Source organism: Narcine bancroftii, chromosome 5 (genome assembly GCF_036971445.1).
Source record: "Narcine bancroftii isolate sNarBan1 chromosome 5, sNarBan1.hap1, whole genome shotgun sequence".
NCBI lineage: Eukaryota > Metazoa > Chordata > Chondrichthyes > Torpediniformes > Narcinidae > Narcine > Narcine bancroftii.
This window is the reverse complement of record NC_091473.1, coordinates 82,798,064-82,814,040: the sequence shown is the minus strand read 5'-3', so window position 1 is coordinate 82,814,040 and position 15,977 is coordinate 82,798,064. Positions and strand designations below refer to the sequence as shown.

Sequence of the window (15,977 nt, the reverse complement as noted above, 5' to 3'; positions counted from 1 at the left end):
GTGGAGCGGATTGTGGGAGACATGTGGGAGGCCATCAGAGTGCTGCTGGAGAAGGCAGAATTTAACCCCTTCAGACCTGCGGTCCTGATGACTTTACCCTCAAATGTAAGATCACTGGAGAAGAAAATGGATTACCCGAGGCTGCGTCTGAAACAGAGAGAACTGCAAGGCTGTTGTGCTCTGGTGATTACAGAAATGTGGCTCCATTCCAGACTCAGCGATCCAGTTGGATGGCCTTACCTCCTTCAGGAGGGACAGAGACGCTGCCATTTCTGACAAGACTCAAGGAGGGAGACTGTGCATTTACTTCAATGAGAACTGGTGCACCAATGTCTCTGTTATGAAGACCTTTTGCTCAATAGAGATAGAGCACCTCTTGCTGAAATGCAGAACCTTCTACCTGCACAGGGAATTCTCAGCCACGCTGATTGCTGCAGTCTATGTTCAGTCATTGGCTAATGAGAATTAAGCCATGAAGGAGCTTTATGGTGTCATCTGAGAAGCCCAGACTTCCCACCCTGATGGTCTCATGATTGTTGTTGGTGACTTCAATCACACCAACCTGAAAACAGTCTTACACGGTTTCAACAGCATGTCAACTTAGCTGCTCACATCCTGAATCGAGTGTACACCAACGTCCCTGGTGCACACAAGGCTGCACCTCATACCCACCTTGATTACTCGGATCAGATATCAGTCATGCTAACCCCAGTGTACTGATCACTGGCAAAGCAAACTAGGACATTTTGCAGGGAAATCAAGATGTGATTGGGGGAGGAGTGGGTATAGCAATGTTGCAAAATTGCTTTGAGACAACAAACTGGAGATGTTTCAGGAAGGCAGCCACCAGCAATGGTCATGTAATCATAGATGAATACACGAGCCCAGTGACTGGCTAGGTCAGCACGTTCATTGAGGATGTCACCGAGATCAAATACTTCACAACCAGGGGCTACCAGAAACTATGGTTGGATGCAGAGGTCCGGGCCCTTTTCAGAGCTCATGATGTTACCTTCAAGACAGGGGATAAGGTCAGCCAGGGTTGAATTCTTCTGTGCAATCAGGAAGGCAAAGCAGGGGGTGCATACAGAAGATCCACAGACAGCTGTGTGACACTGGTGACATGAAGTGTATGTGGCAAAGGATCAAGATAATAATGGATCACATTATTGACAATGACGCCTTCCTTTCCGACAAACTGAACATCTTCTATGTATGGTTTGATGGAAGAGCAGGATGACGCCAAAGGAAGCTCTATGTCCCCCTGATGAACAGGATCCTGCATAGCTACGGGTGAGGTGAGGAGAACCCTATCCAAGGTGAAGCCTCACAAGGTGGTGGGAACAGATAACTTACCTGGTCAGGTACTGAAGGACTGAACAGGCCAATTGATGAAGGTCTTCACGGTCATCTTCAACACCTCACTGCAGCACTCCATCATTCCCGCAGAGTTCAAAACAGCCACTGTCATCACAGTATCCAAGAGGGAGACAATAACAGGCTTCAATGACTACCACCCCTTGGGACTGACTTTCACCATTATGAAATGTTTCGTGCATCTGATGATGGGATGGATCAAAGCACACCACCCTTGGACCCACTTCAATTCACCTATGGAAGAAACTGTTCCATAGACAATGCTATAGCCTTATCGCTTCATTCCATCCTGACCCACCTGGAGAAAACGGCTTATACATCACGCTGGTGTTCATTGACTTCAGCTTGGCGTTTAACACTATCAATCCCCAGAGACTGATGGAGAAGCTATCCTAGGTGGGACTCAACACCTCTCTCTGTAACTGGATACTGGACTTTCTAACGGAAAGACCATAGTCTATCCGGGTCAGTAGCAGAATGTAAAACCCCATCACGCTGACCACCGGCACACCTCACACCCATGTGCTCAGCCCACTCCTGTTCACTTTACTAATCCATGACTGCATTGCCAGATCTAACTCCAAAAGAGTCATCAAGTTTGTAGATGACAACAGAATTTGGCCTCATCAGCAACAACAATGAGTCACACTACGGAAAAGAGGTAGAAAATCTGGTGAAATTGTGCGAGAAAACAACCTGAGTCTCAACGTGGACAAGACAAAGGAGATGATCATGGACTTCAGGAGGACCAAGGATGACCACCATCCACTACACATCAACATTTTTGTAGTAGAGAGAGTGGAGCGCACCAAGTTCCTTGGAGCTCACTTAACTGGGGACCTATCATGGATATTCAGCATCTCCTTGCTTGTCAGGAAGGCGCAACAGCAACTGTATTTCCTGAAAAGACTGAAGTGGGCAAGGCTACTGGCCTCATGCCAACCTTCTGAGTGTCCTGGCCGGCTGCATCATAGTGTGGAACGTGGGTTGCTGCAGAGTAATGGATCAATCCATAAGAGTGGCAGAGACAATCATTGGAGTCTCCCCACCTCCCATTACCATCAATATAATCTACCAGGATTGTTGTCTCAAGAGGGCGTGCAAAATCATTGAAGACCCCTTTCACCCTACATACAGGATATTTTAGCTGCTCCTGTCGGGGAAGGGATACAGGAGGATCAGAGGCTGAACCACCAGGCTGAGGAACAGCTTCTTCCCACAGGCAGTGAGAATGATGAATGACCAAAGGAACTTCTCAAGCTAACAATCCAAGACTCTCATATTCATGAAACAACATTTCTTTACTTTTAATTTGTATTGATGAAATACTTGCCCTGCATATGTATTGTTTGTCTGTATGTGAGTTATATCTGGTTGCATGTCTGCGTGCTTTACACAGAGGATGAGAGAACACTGTTTTGTCGGGCTGTACAGTCAGATGTCAATAAATTTGACTTGACTTGATAACATCCTTCCTATAGCTGGCTGACCAAGTGTGATCTCACAAACGTGTTGCCCAGTTGATATACATCTTGTAATTAGAAAAAGATTCCACAACAATCCTGGGAAAATATGCCCTCCCTCATCAAGAGCAACCAAGCCTACATTTAGACCTCGGCAACTGATGAATGTCGGGAGCTATGCTTTGTTTCACAAACCAGTCTTCATCAAGGGGTAAGAAACTTCATATTTTCCAGGTGTCATAATCTCTGAAGACTTTATGGTGATGTTATTATGAAGAATGCATACCAATGTTGTTCTATTTCATTAGAATTTTGAGGCGATTTGGTATGTCACCAAAGAATCTTACAAATATCTATAGGTATACCAATGGAGAGGACTCTGACTGGTTGCATCACTGTCTGGTCTGGATGGAATAAGCTACAGAGGGTTGTAAACTCAGCCAGTCTTCCCTCCATTAATGACATCTTTAAGAGACAGTGCCTTAAGAAAGTAGCTTCTATCATCATGGACCCTCACCACCCAGGCCATGCCCTTTTCTCACTGCTACCATCAGGGAGGAAGGACAGGAGCTTCAATACGCTACTCAATGTTACAAAAAATAGCTTCTTCCCCTCCGCAATCAGATTTCTGATTGGACAATAAACCTATCTCACATTTTTTTTTCTTTTTTGACTACTTTTTTTTAATCTTGTATTTACAGAATTGTAATTTTATAGTAAATTTTGCACCTTGTTCTGCACATTACTGCTGCCAAAAACAACTAAATTTCATGACACATGTTCATGTCAATAAACCTGATTCTGAGTGGAAATAGAAGTGAGAACTTCGGTGATTGGTCAGAGTCCGTGAAACAAATAGAGCCAGCAGCAAATAAAAAGGGAAGCTCAAATGGGTGGCCATTGTTGGAGCTTCTGGTGTGTGAGCGGCACAGTGCAGCAGTGGTGAGTTTGAGGCTTTGGCAAGAAGAGGCTGAGGTGGTGGTGCAAGAGTGAGGTAATGCAAGGACAACCCTGTCGAGAAACAAAGGGATTCAGCAAGGTGGCACAGGTAAGCACAGGTCTCCATTTCATAGATACTGGAATGGAAGCCACAGCAGGGAAAGGCCAACACTATCCCTGACGATTTCATCATTGAGATGTGCATCCAACTGAAGCTCCTTACAATTTGTGTTAGAGAATTGGATGAACTCCGGATCGTTCAGGAGGCTGAGAAGGTGATAGACAAGAGTTACAGGGACTGAATCACACTTTGGCAGGAGGAAGGTAGCTGGGTGACATTCAGGAGAGGGAAAAAAAAAACAAGCAATGCAGGGTACTCCTGTGACTATTCCCCTCAATTACACGTATACCATTTTGGATACCATTGAGCGGTATGGCTTCCCAGGGTTATACCACAGTAGTCAGGTTTCTGGAACAGAGTCTGGCCCTGTGGCTATGAAAGGGAGGGAGGGAAGAGTAGAGGTGAGCTTACATTCAGACCACAGGCAAAATGAACTAACCCAGTTTGCAGGGAGATCGGAACAACTGGGGTGGGGGTGAAGCACAACAGTGCTGGACTGCTTTGAAACCACGGACTGGAGCTCTTTCAAGGAGGAAGCCACCTAGAATGGTTATGTAAACATTGAGGAGTACACTAGCTCAGTGACTAGCTACATCAGCAAGTGCACTAAGGTTGTCACTGAGATAAAATGTTTCACAACCAGGGCTACAGGAAACCATGGTTCAATGCAGCGGTCCAGGCACTTCTCAGATGATGCTGGCTTCAGGACAGGAGATAAGATGGTACTAAGGTCAGTCAGGGCTGAACTCTCCATGCAATCTGGTAGGCAAAATGTAAGCACAGAAGATTCATAGACAGCTGTGTGACACCAGTGACAAGAGGTGAATGTGGCAAGGGATCAAGAACATAACAGATCACAAGACAACCATGTGAGTTAAAGACAATAACGCTTCTCTTCCAGAAAGCTGAACATCTAGAGTGCACAGTTTGATGAGAAGAATAGGCTGATGCTGAAGAAAGCTCAGTATCCCCCTGATGTACAGGCCCCTTGCATAGCTGCAGCTGAAGTGAGAAGTACCCCATCCATGGTGAATCCACACAAGGAAGAGGGACCAAACAACATACCAGGTCGGGTTAAAAAAAATACTGTCCAGACAAACTTACTGTCATCTTCAACATGTCACTGCAGCAGTCCATTGTCCCTGTAGGTTTTAAGATAGCTACAATCATTTTGATACCAAAGAGGATGACAGTAACAAGTCTCAATAACTATCACCCTATCAATATGAAATGCTTTGAGCATCTGGTGATGGAACACATCAAAGCTCACCTCCCGGAGATAATGGATCCATTTCAATTCGCCTATAGAAGAAACCATTCTACTGATGATGCTATAGCCTTGTCTCTCCACTCTATCCTGACCCACCTAGAAAATTACACCTCAAATTGCCAAGCTACTTTTCATCAACTTCAGCTTGGCATTTAATATGATCATTCCCGAGAGGTGGGTGAAGAAGCTGTCCTCACTGGGACTCAACACTCCTCTCTGTAACTGGATTCTGGACTTCCTAATGGAAAGACCACACTCTGTCCATGTTGGCAGCAGAACATCGAGCATCATCATGCTGAACACTGGATCACCTCAGGTCTATGTGCTCAGCCCTCTTTGACTCACACTACTGACCCATGACTGCAGCACCAGATTCAGTAGCAACAGAGTCATCAAGTTTGCAGATGACACAACAGTAGTTGGCTTCATCAGCACAAACGATCAGTAGGTCTGCAAAGAAGAGGTGGAAATATTGTGATAATGGTGCAAGAGTAACAACCTCAAATTAGACAAAATGAAGGAATTTAATGCAGACATATAAGGTGCTGTAATTTGGAAAGACCGACGAAGGCAGGACATACACAGTAAATGGTAAGGTACTGAGCAATGCAGTAGAACAGAGGGATCTTGCAGTTCAGATACACAATTCCCTGAAAGTGGCATCATGGGTAAATTGGGTCATAAAGAGAGGTTTTGGCACATTGATGTTCATAAATCAAAGTATTGAATATAAGAGTTATGATGTTTTGTTAAAGTACAATCATCGGTGAGTCCAAATTTGGAATATTGTATGCAGTTCTGGTCATCCAATTACAGGAAAGGTCAATAAAACTGAAAGAGTGTAGAGATAATTTACTACGTCATTTCTGAGTCTTGAGGAACTGAGTTACAGGGAAAGGCCTAAACCTTAGGATTACCAAATCAACTGTTTGGGACATCATTAAAAAGAAAGAACGTACTGCTGAGCCTAGTAATTACAAATAAATTGGTAGGCCAAGGAAATTTTCCATTGCTGATGACAGAATTCTCATCATAATGAAGAAAAATCCCCAAATGCCTGTCTGACAGATCAGAAGCAGTCTTCAGGAGGCAGGTGTGGATGTGATACTGTCCACAGAAGACTTCATGAACAGAAATACAGAGGCTGCAAGATGAAAACTACTAGTTAGCCACAGAAAAGGGATGTCCAGATAACAGTTTGCCAAGAAGAATTTAACCTGAAGAATTTTGGAAAAAGATCTTATTGACAGATGAGACCAAGATTAACCTTTATCAGAGTGATGGCAAGAGCAAAGTGTGGAGGTGTAAAGGATCTGCCCAACATCCAAAGCATATCACCTCATTTGTGAAATATGGTGGTGGGGGTGGGGGTGTTATAGACTGGAGGTACACAGCTGCCACAGGGACTGATGATGCACTGATCTTCATTAATGATGTAATTGCTGATGGCAGTAGCAAAATGAATTCCGAGAAGTATAGAAACATCTTAACTGCTCACGTTCAAGCAAATGCCTCCTAACTCATTGGATGACGCTTCATCCTACAGTAAGAAGACAATGATCCCAAACCTACTGCTAAGGCAACAAAGGAGTTTTTTTAAAGCTAAAAACTGTAAAATTCTTGACTGTAAAATTCTTCATCACCAGAGAAGATACTCAGCATCTGGTGATGTCTGTGAATCACAGACTTCAAGCAGTCATTGCATGCAAGGGATTTGTAAAAAAAAAAATACTAAACATAACTAGTTTAATACACAGTACATATCCAAATATCATGAGGCCCTGAAATGAGGGGACCATGTATAAAATGTGTTGTAATTCTACATGGACAACTCCATGGTTCTATCTCCAATTTAATGGGCATCAGTTATCTGAGTACAAACTTGGAGAAATCATATCTGGTACTTTCTTGGTCTGCATAAACCTGATACACATGAATTCATAGAACAATAAAAATAATTAATTAACCTTCTTACTACATTGAAGTCACATGAACCATACTGAAACCCTTCAAGCTGACATACTAACAGTCTGAAACACTTAAAAGGAAAGGAGAAAGCTTACGGCAGCCAATTTCATCTGATTTGTCCTTGCAGTCTATGCTTCCATCACATTTCCAGTTGAGGTGAATGCACTCGCCATTAGTGCACTGAAATTCACTTGGTGAGCAGGAGTCTATTGGTTTCAGTGTTGCCGAATGGCCACAGCTCTCCACACTTTCATCTGACCCATCAGGACAATCTGGATCACTGTCACAGGCCCATAGTTCAGGGATGCATGTAGAACTGTTGCACTGGAACTCATGGGGTCCACAGGTGGGTGGAGAGCAGTCCTTCTCCTCGGTACCATCGCCACAGTCATCATCCCCATCACATACAAATGTCATGGCAATGCACTTATTATTATCACATATGAATTCATTGGCTGAGCAGGTCTTCTTATCTGTGGGTTGAGGGAAGAGCTGTTATTAACAAGCAGATCAATATAATCTTGCATGCAATCATAAAACAAGGATTTCCCTCTTCTCACCAACCCTGACTTCATCTTTTCATCTCATCTAAATGGACTGACCCATGCTTATGGAATAATGGGCACATGAAAGGCTGAAGCATGTTGGCAGGTTATTCAACAGATGGGTCATCACAGCTGAGCATAATCCATTCCTCACCTTTCAGCAGGTATCCCGTATTCTAACCAGTAGGAATCATCTCTCTCCTGTGAGATGGCCAAATTCCATTATGGCACCCAGAAGGAGTTCCACTGACATCACTGCATGAGTATTTGCATCTCTATTCACTTTACTGCTATCCAGCCTTCTGTAGACATGTCAGTTAGGAAATCCGTAATGTTACTGACAGAAATTATCTGGAAACTTTAAAATGACATGTTCACAGGCAAGTCAATTAGCCATAGCTAATTAATTTCACACATCACTTTCCTTCAGAGGATCATTTAAAACTGAAGTGTTGCATCATCCTCTTGTGTGAGGATTTCAAGATGAACTAGTTTTTTTTCCCTGAGATCACTGCCATCCTACTTTTGCTCAGAGACATGATCTCCAAGGTAAATCAATGACAGAAGTAGGAATAGCAACAAACTGATTAGCCATCTGCTCCACCTTGGACAAACTCTGTATGTGTTTAGTTGTAAAGAAATGGCTCACATTATTACTTGCAGCAATCGTCTTAAAAATAAATTCTTGTTCCTTTTCTGACCTTCTGAAAAGCAGCAACTCATGATGGGGTGATCGTTTCACAGGTGCTTGCTGCTTATCTGCCTGTATTTTGCTTGTCAAGGCATCCTCAGCCAAAACCGATCCTCTATCAGCTGCAATCAATGCATATTCACTTTCCAGCTGGAGTCAGGATTGGTGATCAAAAGTAGGAACCTAGTTTTTAATACCCTCACTGGCTTGTGTCCGTTGAACTGCAGTGTTTTTCTGCCAGGATATTTTTCAACATAACTCTGGGATAGAGTAATGTTGCGCATAGGTCAGAAGTACGCAAGTGGTCGTATGAAGAATTTTGTGGAGAACCATTTGGTCAGGGTCAGGGTTCCAGCTGGAGCTATAACCAAATTTTCTTGAAGGGAGTTTGGAATTGTAGGTATAACACATTCTACAGGGGTTATGGAAGTGGCTGTAGTTAATGCAAATGAAATCCAATCTTCACAAACTTCAAAATGTAAACTAAGCAGCAATTGGTTCTGCAATCAAAAGCACAGCTGTATGAACAAGCACTGCTGCCTGCAAAGAGCTGGCTACAGGCCACAATTAGAGGCTATTTATGAGATATGCTTTGTAATGGATAGGACCATGAAACATCCTTATATGCATTAGACAAACGCAAGACAATGTGGCTATGTTAACTGGTTTACATTAAACCAGCCATCAGAAACTTCAGCTAAGATAGTTCATGCATTATAAGAGAGATCAAGGAAGCTTCCTTGCATAAGCACATCAAACATGGACATCAGCATATTTGTTCCATCATCAATAAATGGGGTATTAGTCTCCCCAGAGTGTCAACCCTAACACAAATTCTGAGTGCCTGGGATTTTTGTGCAAAGAGACCATTCGTATGAACATCTTTGCTTCAATAAAGATGTTTGAGGGTCTTGTCATTTTTAAACATAATTCATTGGAACCATTTGTCAGCATTATTGAAGTGATCTGTGCAATTGTAACAGCTGTAATTGTATTCAATTACCTGCTTTTATCTGTTTTGAAAGAATATAAAATCTCAAAGTACATTGAGTTGAGAGAGATTCTCCCAAGAGAAAAGTCTTACATCAGGTCTCCTCCAGAATGTCTGTTTGAACTGAATAAAAGGCTTTTACATCTACAGCTTTGGTCTCCAGGTAGCTTGTGCAAAGTGACAACATTTGAGAGCTATGGATGGAGCCATAACCAAGATTCACCTTAAAGAAGTTCACACACTCACCATCTCCACAATATAACTCATCGGTTCCATTTTCACAATCCTTTTGACCATCACATTGCCACAAAATAGGTATGCATCTGTTTCTGGAACAGCCAAAAGTGTCAGGTGGGCACGCAACTTTATCTGCACCTCATGGAAAAGAAAATAATCTGAGTGTATTTGCTTCATGAATGATGAATGCTTCTTTTAGGTCTATTGGTCTGGTGGAACTTTGGGAGCCACAATCACCTTGTTGAGACACTTACAGCATGAAACACTGTAATGTGGAGGCAGCGACAGAAAGTTTAAGATCTATGGTCCAGGAAGCAAGCAGGCCTGGATTAGAACAGATGATGTAAATTTGAAAGCCAGTGTGTGGTAGCACCAAACTTTAGACTAATAGTCTTAAGATTCATAGTAGAAAGACAATAAAGGGTAGCAAAGCAAAGCTCCCAGTTATAAGATCCCAAGAAAGAATGATTCAGAGAATAGAACATGACATGACTTCAACAAAAGTAGATGATGCAAGAGCACAAGCAATTTCTCCTTGTTTTTGGTGCAGAAAATTAAACACAAAGAGATAGGTGATAATGCACATTAGAAATTGTTCCAGAAAGTTGGTGGAACCATTATGTAATCTTCTTTTAACCTTGCTCTGAAACTGTACTTTAAAATGCTTCTATTTTGTCACTGGCAAAAAGGCAGATTTCTGATTATGCCACTGAGAATTTCACTAGAAACCAGATGATGAAGAATGCATTTGTTAATTTGGATTTAAAGGTGGCTTAAACAACAAATGCATGGTGATGGAACCCAAATGCTGTAGACATTCCTGTAGTAAAAATAACAGACTACATCCAAATGAGTACACTATATTTGTATTTAGTAAGAAGAACATGGAAGATAGTTTGCCATGGTCAGGGGGCATTTTAAGATCAACAAGGAGCATCAAGGGAATAAGTGCCCAGGGCCTAATAGGATATATTCCAGATTATTGAAAGAGATAAGGGAGTACATTGCTGGGGCATTGATAAAGATGTTTGTATCATCACTGGTAGTACTGAAGAGTGGCTAATGTTATTTTGTTCAAGATGGGAACTCAGGATAATAGAAATTATAGATCGGTGAGCCTATTGGAAAGAATGTTTAGGGATAGAATTTCTGTGCATTTCTGATTAAGGACAGTCAGCCTGGCTTTGTGCAGGATAGATTACGTCTTATAAATTTGATGAGATTTGTTGTAGATATTGATTAGGGTAGCGCAGTTTAAATTGTCCATATGGACTTGAGTAAGGTATTGGATAAGGTCACTCTTGGTAGGTTGTTGCAGAAGGTGAAGATGGTTGAGATTCATGAAGAAATTATACTGTAGCTTGATTTAGAATTGGTATGCCTAAAGAGGACAAAGGATAGTGTTTAGGCTGGAGGTTTTGCAGGGATTGGTGTTAGGACCCTGAGACATGAGTGTGTTAGATAGTTTGCAAGTGACACGAAGGTTGATTGACTTTTGGACAAAGTGGAGGGCTATCAAAGAATATTACAGGATATAAAATAGTTACATAAATATGAAGAGAAATAGCAGGAATTTAATCTGAATAAATGCGAGATGTGGCACTTTGGGAGTAGGGATAGAAATTGTAGTGGCTGTGGCGGTACGCTATTAAGCAGGCAAACCGGCCCCACTTGTCACGCACACAGCGGGACAGCTGGCCAAATTGGTGCCGTCAGGGGTTTCCTCCCCACCTCAGCACCAGGCTCAGAAGCCCGCGCTTGGTGAACCACGTGATGTCCCGGTAGCGTCAAGGCCCCCAATGCAGTTCTCAGCCAGGTCTGGGCTGGGAGTATAAGACCAGCCAGGCATCCTGCAATAAATGAGTTTTTCTCACTGAACTCAACCCGTCTGGTTGTGCGATCCTTCAGTTAGCAGTGTAGCCGCCGCTACAATTGCTCAGAAGCCCGCGCTTGACGACCCACGTGATGCCCCGATAGAGTCAAGGCCTCCAGCGCGGTTCTCAGCCAGGTCCAGGCTGGGAGTGTAAGACCAGACAGACAGCCTGCAATAAATGAGTTTTGCTCACTGAACTCAACCCGTCTGGTTGTGCGATCCTTCAGTTAGCAGTGTAGCCGCCGCTACAATTGCTCAGAAGCCCGCGCTTGACGACCCACGTGATGCCCCGATAGAGTCAAGGCCTCCAGCGCGGTTCTCAGCCAGGTCCAGGCTGGGAGTATAAGACCAGACAGACAGCCTGCAATAAATGAGTTTTGCTCACTGAACTCAACCCGTCTGGTTGTGCGATCCTTCAGTTAGCAGTGTAGCCACCGCTACAATTGGTGACCACGACAGGTTCAAACTTCTTTGGACCCGACGTGAACGACCCTTCGATCAATGCTATAGCCATCAAGTTTCCTGACTTCTGGGTTCAGGAGCCGGAGACCTGGTTCAGCCACGCAGAGGTTCAGTTTCACCTCCGCCAGATTTCATCGGATTCGACCAAGTTTTACCATGTGGTTGCTGCCCTGGACCAGGCCACCGCCAAATGAGTGGTGCACCTCGTTCAGCACCCACCCGCGGAAGATAAGTACGGGACCATCAAGCGGGTGCTCACTGGCTCCCTCGGCCTCTATAGGCACCAGCATGCCACTCGGATGCTGCACCTCGACGCCTTGGGGGAATTGAACTCCAATCAAGTTGATGGACGAAATGCTCATGCCCACTCTTCGACTGCATCTTCCTCGACCATCTGCCTGAAGACATCCGGCCGTTACTGTCCCAGGAGAGCTTCGTTAACCCTAGGAAGGTTGCTCAAAAGGCTCAGGAGCTATGGCTCGAACGATTCCCGGAGGGCTCAGCAGTCCTCAAGGCACAGGCACGACCACGCCAAACCTTCCTCTAGCACTGCAGTGAAACTCCCGGCCCCTGCAAGGGCCTCAAAAAGCATAGCCAGATACAAGCCATCCATTTCCACCAGCGCTGGGGAGCCAAGGCTCGGAAGTGTTATCAGCCCCGTTCGTTCCAGGGAAACAAGCAGGCTAGCCACTGTTAATAGCTGAGGCGGCTGGCCAAGAACACAGCCTTCTCTAACTGCGGGATTCAGTTAGCAGCCGATGCTTCCTTGTCGACACCGGGGCCCATGTCATCCCGGCCACAGCCATCGAATCCCAGAACCGGCCTCGAGGACCTCCCCTCCGTGCAGCCAATTCGATGGAGATCCTAATGTATGGAAACAAGACTGTCCACTTCCAGATCGGCCAGCAGAAGTTCTCATGGAGGTTTACCATTTCGTCTCTCCAAACTGCCATCCTGGGTGTTGACTTCCTCCTCGCCCATGGACTCCTGGGCGACATTCGAGGTAGGTGACTGGTAGATGCCCATACCTTCCAATCCATTTGCCTCAATGCTTCCCGCACAGAGCAGCCGCAGATGGCCATGGTCAACACACCCAAGGACGAGTTTAGCATATCCTGGACGAGTTCCCATCCCTCCTCAAGCCGCAGTTCTCCACCACCTCACCACCCCACGGGGTGTTTCATTACATCCCCACCCAAGGCCTGCCAGTCCATGCCAAGGCACACCGGCTCCCACCGGATAGTCTCCAGATAGCGAAGAAAGAGTTCTCGTATCTGCAGGAGTTGGGGATCATTCGATGCTCCGACAGTCTTTGGGCCTCACCACTCCACCTGGTCCCGAGTGGCTGGCGCCCCTGCGGAGATTGTCGACGGCTTAACGACGCGACAGTACCTGACCATTACCCGATCCCTCACATCCAGGACTTTACAGCCCACCTGCATGGTGCGAGGGTATTCTCTAAGGTCGACCTGGTGCGTGGGTATCATCAAATCCCAGTACACCCCGAGGACATACCCAAAATCGCCATTGTCACCCCCTGCAGCTTGTTCGAGTTCCTATGCATGTCGTTCGGGCTCAAGAACGCCGCCTAGACCTTCCATGGACACAGTGGGCAGAGATTTGAATTTCATATTCATTTACATGGAGACATCCTTGTTGCCAGCAGAGACCAGGCACAACACAAGTCTCACCTGTGCACCCTCTTCGCCCAACTGGCTGACTTCAGCCTAACGATCAATCTGGCCAAATGCCAGTTTGGGAAAGAGTCCATGAAGTTCCTGGGCCATACCATTACGGTCGAAGGAGCTACACCTGCCGCTACGAAGGTTGCTGCAGTCAGGGAGTTTCCATGCCCGGACAACCTCAAGAGGCTACAGAAGTTCACGGGTATGGTCAATTTCTATAATCGCTTCATTCCAGGTGCTGCGCGTATCATCCAACCGCTCTTTGCCATCATCGCGGCCAAAGACAAGACACTCGCTTGGACTCCAGAGGCCAGCAGGGCATTCGAAGCCATGAAAGATGCCCTGCTCGTCCACCCACATACTGACCTGCATATGGCGCTCTCCATTGATGCCTCTACCACAGCCATCTGCGCCGTCCTGGAGCAGCAGGTGAACGGACAGTGGAAACCACTGGCATTCTTTAGCTGATTTATTCACCTGCCAGAGAGCAAGTATAGTGCTTTCGATCTTGAGTTGCTGGGCATGTACCTGGTGGTGCGTCATTTCCACTATTTCTTAGAGGGGAGGCCTTTCACCATTTTTACCGACCACAAACCCCTCACTCAGGCGCTTGCTACGGCAAGAAATCCCTGGTTGGCCCACCAACAGCGTCACCTCTCCTTTGTGTCGGAGGTCACCACCGACATTCAGCACAAGGCGGGGAAAGACGACGTGGTTGCCGACACACTCTCACGACCGGCTATTTGCGCGCTGACACCTGGCCTCGACTTCGACCTGCTCGCCCAGGACCAGAAGTTCGACGAGGAGACGCGGGCCTTCAGGACTGCCATCACGGGTCTGTGGTTCCAGGACCGCCCAACTCTTCACGGGTAGGGCACCGTCCTGTGTGATGACTTCATGGGCACCCCACATCCAGTGGTTCCCCACCAGTGGCACAGGCAAGTCTTCCACCATATCCATGACCTTTTCCACTCTTCCATCAGGTCCACAGTCCGTATGGTGGCAGAACATCTCATCTGGCACGGGCTTCGGAAGCAGATTGCGGACTGGGCCGGAACCTGCAGCCTTTGCCAGCTTTCCAAGGTGCACAGGTACACCAGAGCACCCATACAAAATTTCGAACACGTCCGGGAACAGTTCAGCCACATACATGTGGACATCGTCGGACCTTACCGTTTCCCAAGGTAACCGTTACCTTTTCACAGTGGTAGACCGCACCGCTCGTTGGCCCAAGGCGATCCTGATGCCAGATGTCTCCACGGACTCCTACTCCCGAGCGCTTTTGAATGGTTGGGGCACCCAGTTCACCTCTGCGCTCTGGGCACTGCTCGTCAACAGGCTGGGGATTGAGTTACATCACACCCGGCCTATCACCCACAGGCCAATGGGCTAGTTGAGCGTTTGCACCTTAATTCAGCACTGGTGGCCCGCCTCACCAGCCCCGACTGGGTAGAATAGCTGCCTTGGATGCTCCTGGGCATCTGCTCGACACCCAAAGATGACCTACAGGCGTCATCGGCCGAGCTGGTCTACGGGGCACCGCTAGCCCTACCCGGTGAATTCATCCACGCACCTCACAACCCCTAGCGGTCACCGCACGGTCTACTTCCCCACCTCCGGGCCCAGTTAGACTCCCTCACACCCCCACTGCCGCCCAGACACGACACATGGGCCTCTTACATCCCAAGCGAGCTGTATTCCACAGAGTACGTTTTTATCAGGTGGGGCCCATCCACAGCACCTCTACAAATTCCATATGAAGGGCCGTACAAAGTCGTCCAGCATTCGGGATCCACTTTCACACTGAACATCAGTGGTAAGAGGGAACTGTTTACGGTGGACAGGTTAAAGCCACCCCACCTCGACCCCACTGACCCAGTAGTTGTGGCCTAACCCAAGAAGCGAGGCCGCCCGATTAAAAAAAAAGGACATAAGCGCCAGTTCTGGGGGGTGCTGTGTGGTGGTACGCAATTAGTCAGGCGAACCGGCCCCACTTGTCACGCACGCGGCGGGGCAGCTGGCCAAAACGGCGCCATCAGGGGTTTCCTCCCCACCTCGGCACCAGGCTCAGAAGCCCGCGCTTGGCGACCCATGTGACGCCCCAGTAGCGTCAGGGTCCCCAGCGCAGTTCTCAGCCAGGTCCGGGCTGGGAGTATAAGACCAGCCAGGCAGCCTGCAATAAATGAGTTTTGCTCACTGAAACTCAACCAGTCTGGTTGTGTGATCCTTCAGTTAGCAGTGTAGCCGCCGCTACAAGGCATCAGTAATGATTTCTAAGGAATGATTAGATTTTGGTATGGTCTCAGAAGCCTAGAAAATCACAAATATCACCCCACTATTCAAGAAGGGTGGGAG

The 15,977-nt window shown here is 46.4% G+C and overlaps 1 protein-coding gene across 3 annotated transcripts in view; it reads right to left on the bottom strand.

The window, feature by feature from the left end:
• lrp8 (low density lipoprotein receptor-related protein 8, apolipoprotein e receptor) overlaps positions 1-15,977 on the bottom strand; it is a 172,479-nt gene that overhangs the window by 62,015 nt on the left and 94,487 nt on the right. For 2 of the 3 annotated variants that reach the window (XM_069938108.1, XM_069938109.1), the window contains exons 4-5: positions 9,612-9,740; positions 7,234-7,611 (exon numbers count right to left, since the gene is read on the bottom strand). In XM_069938108.1, coding sequence (XP_069794209.1) covers positions 7,234-7,611; positions 9,612-9,740 — 507 coding nt within the window. The remainder of the gene's footprint in view (positions 1-7,233; positions 7,612-9,611; positions 9,741-15,977) is intronic. The other variant, XM_069938110.1, reaches the window with a different exon arrangement.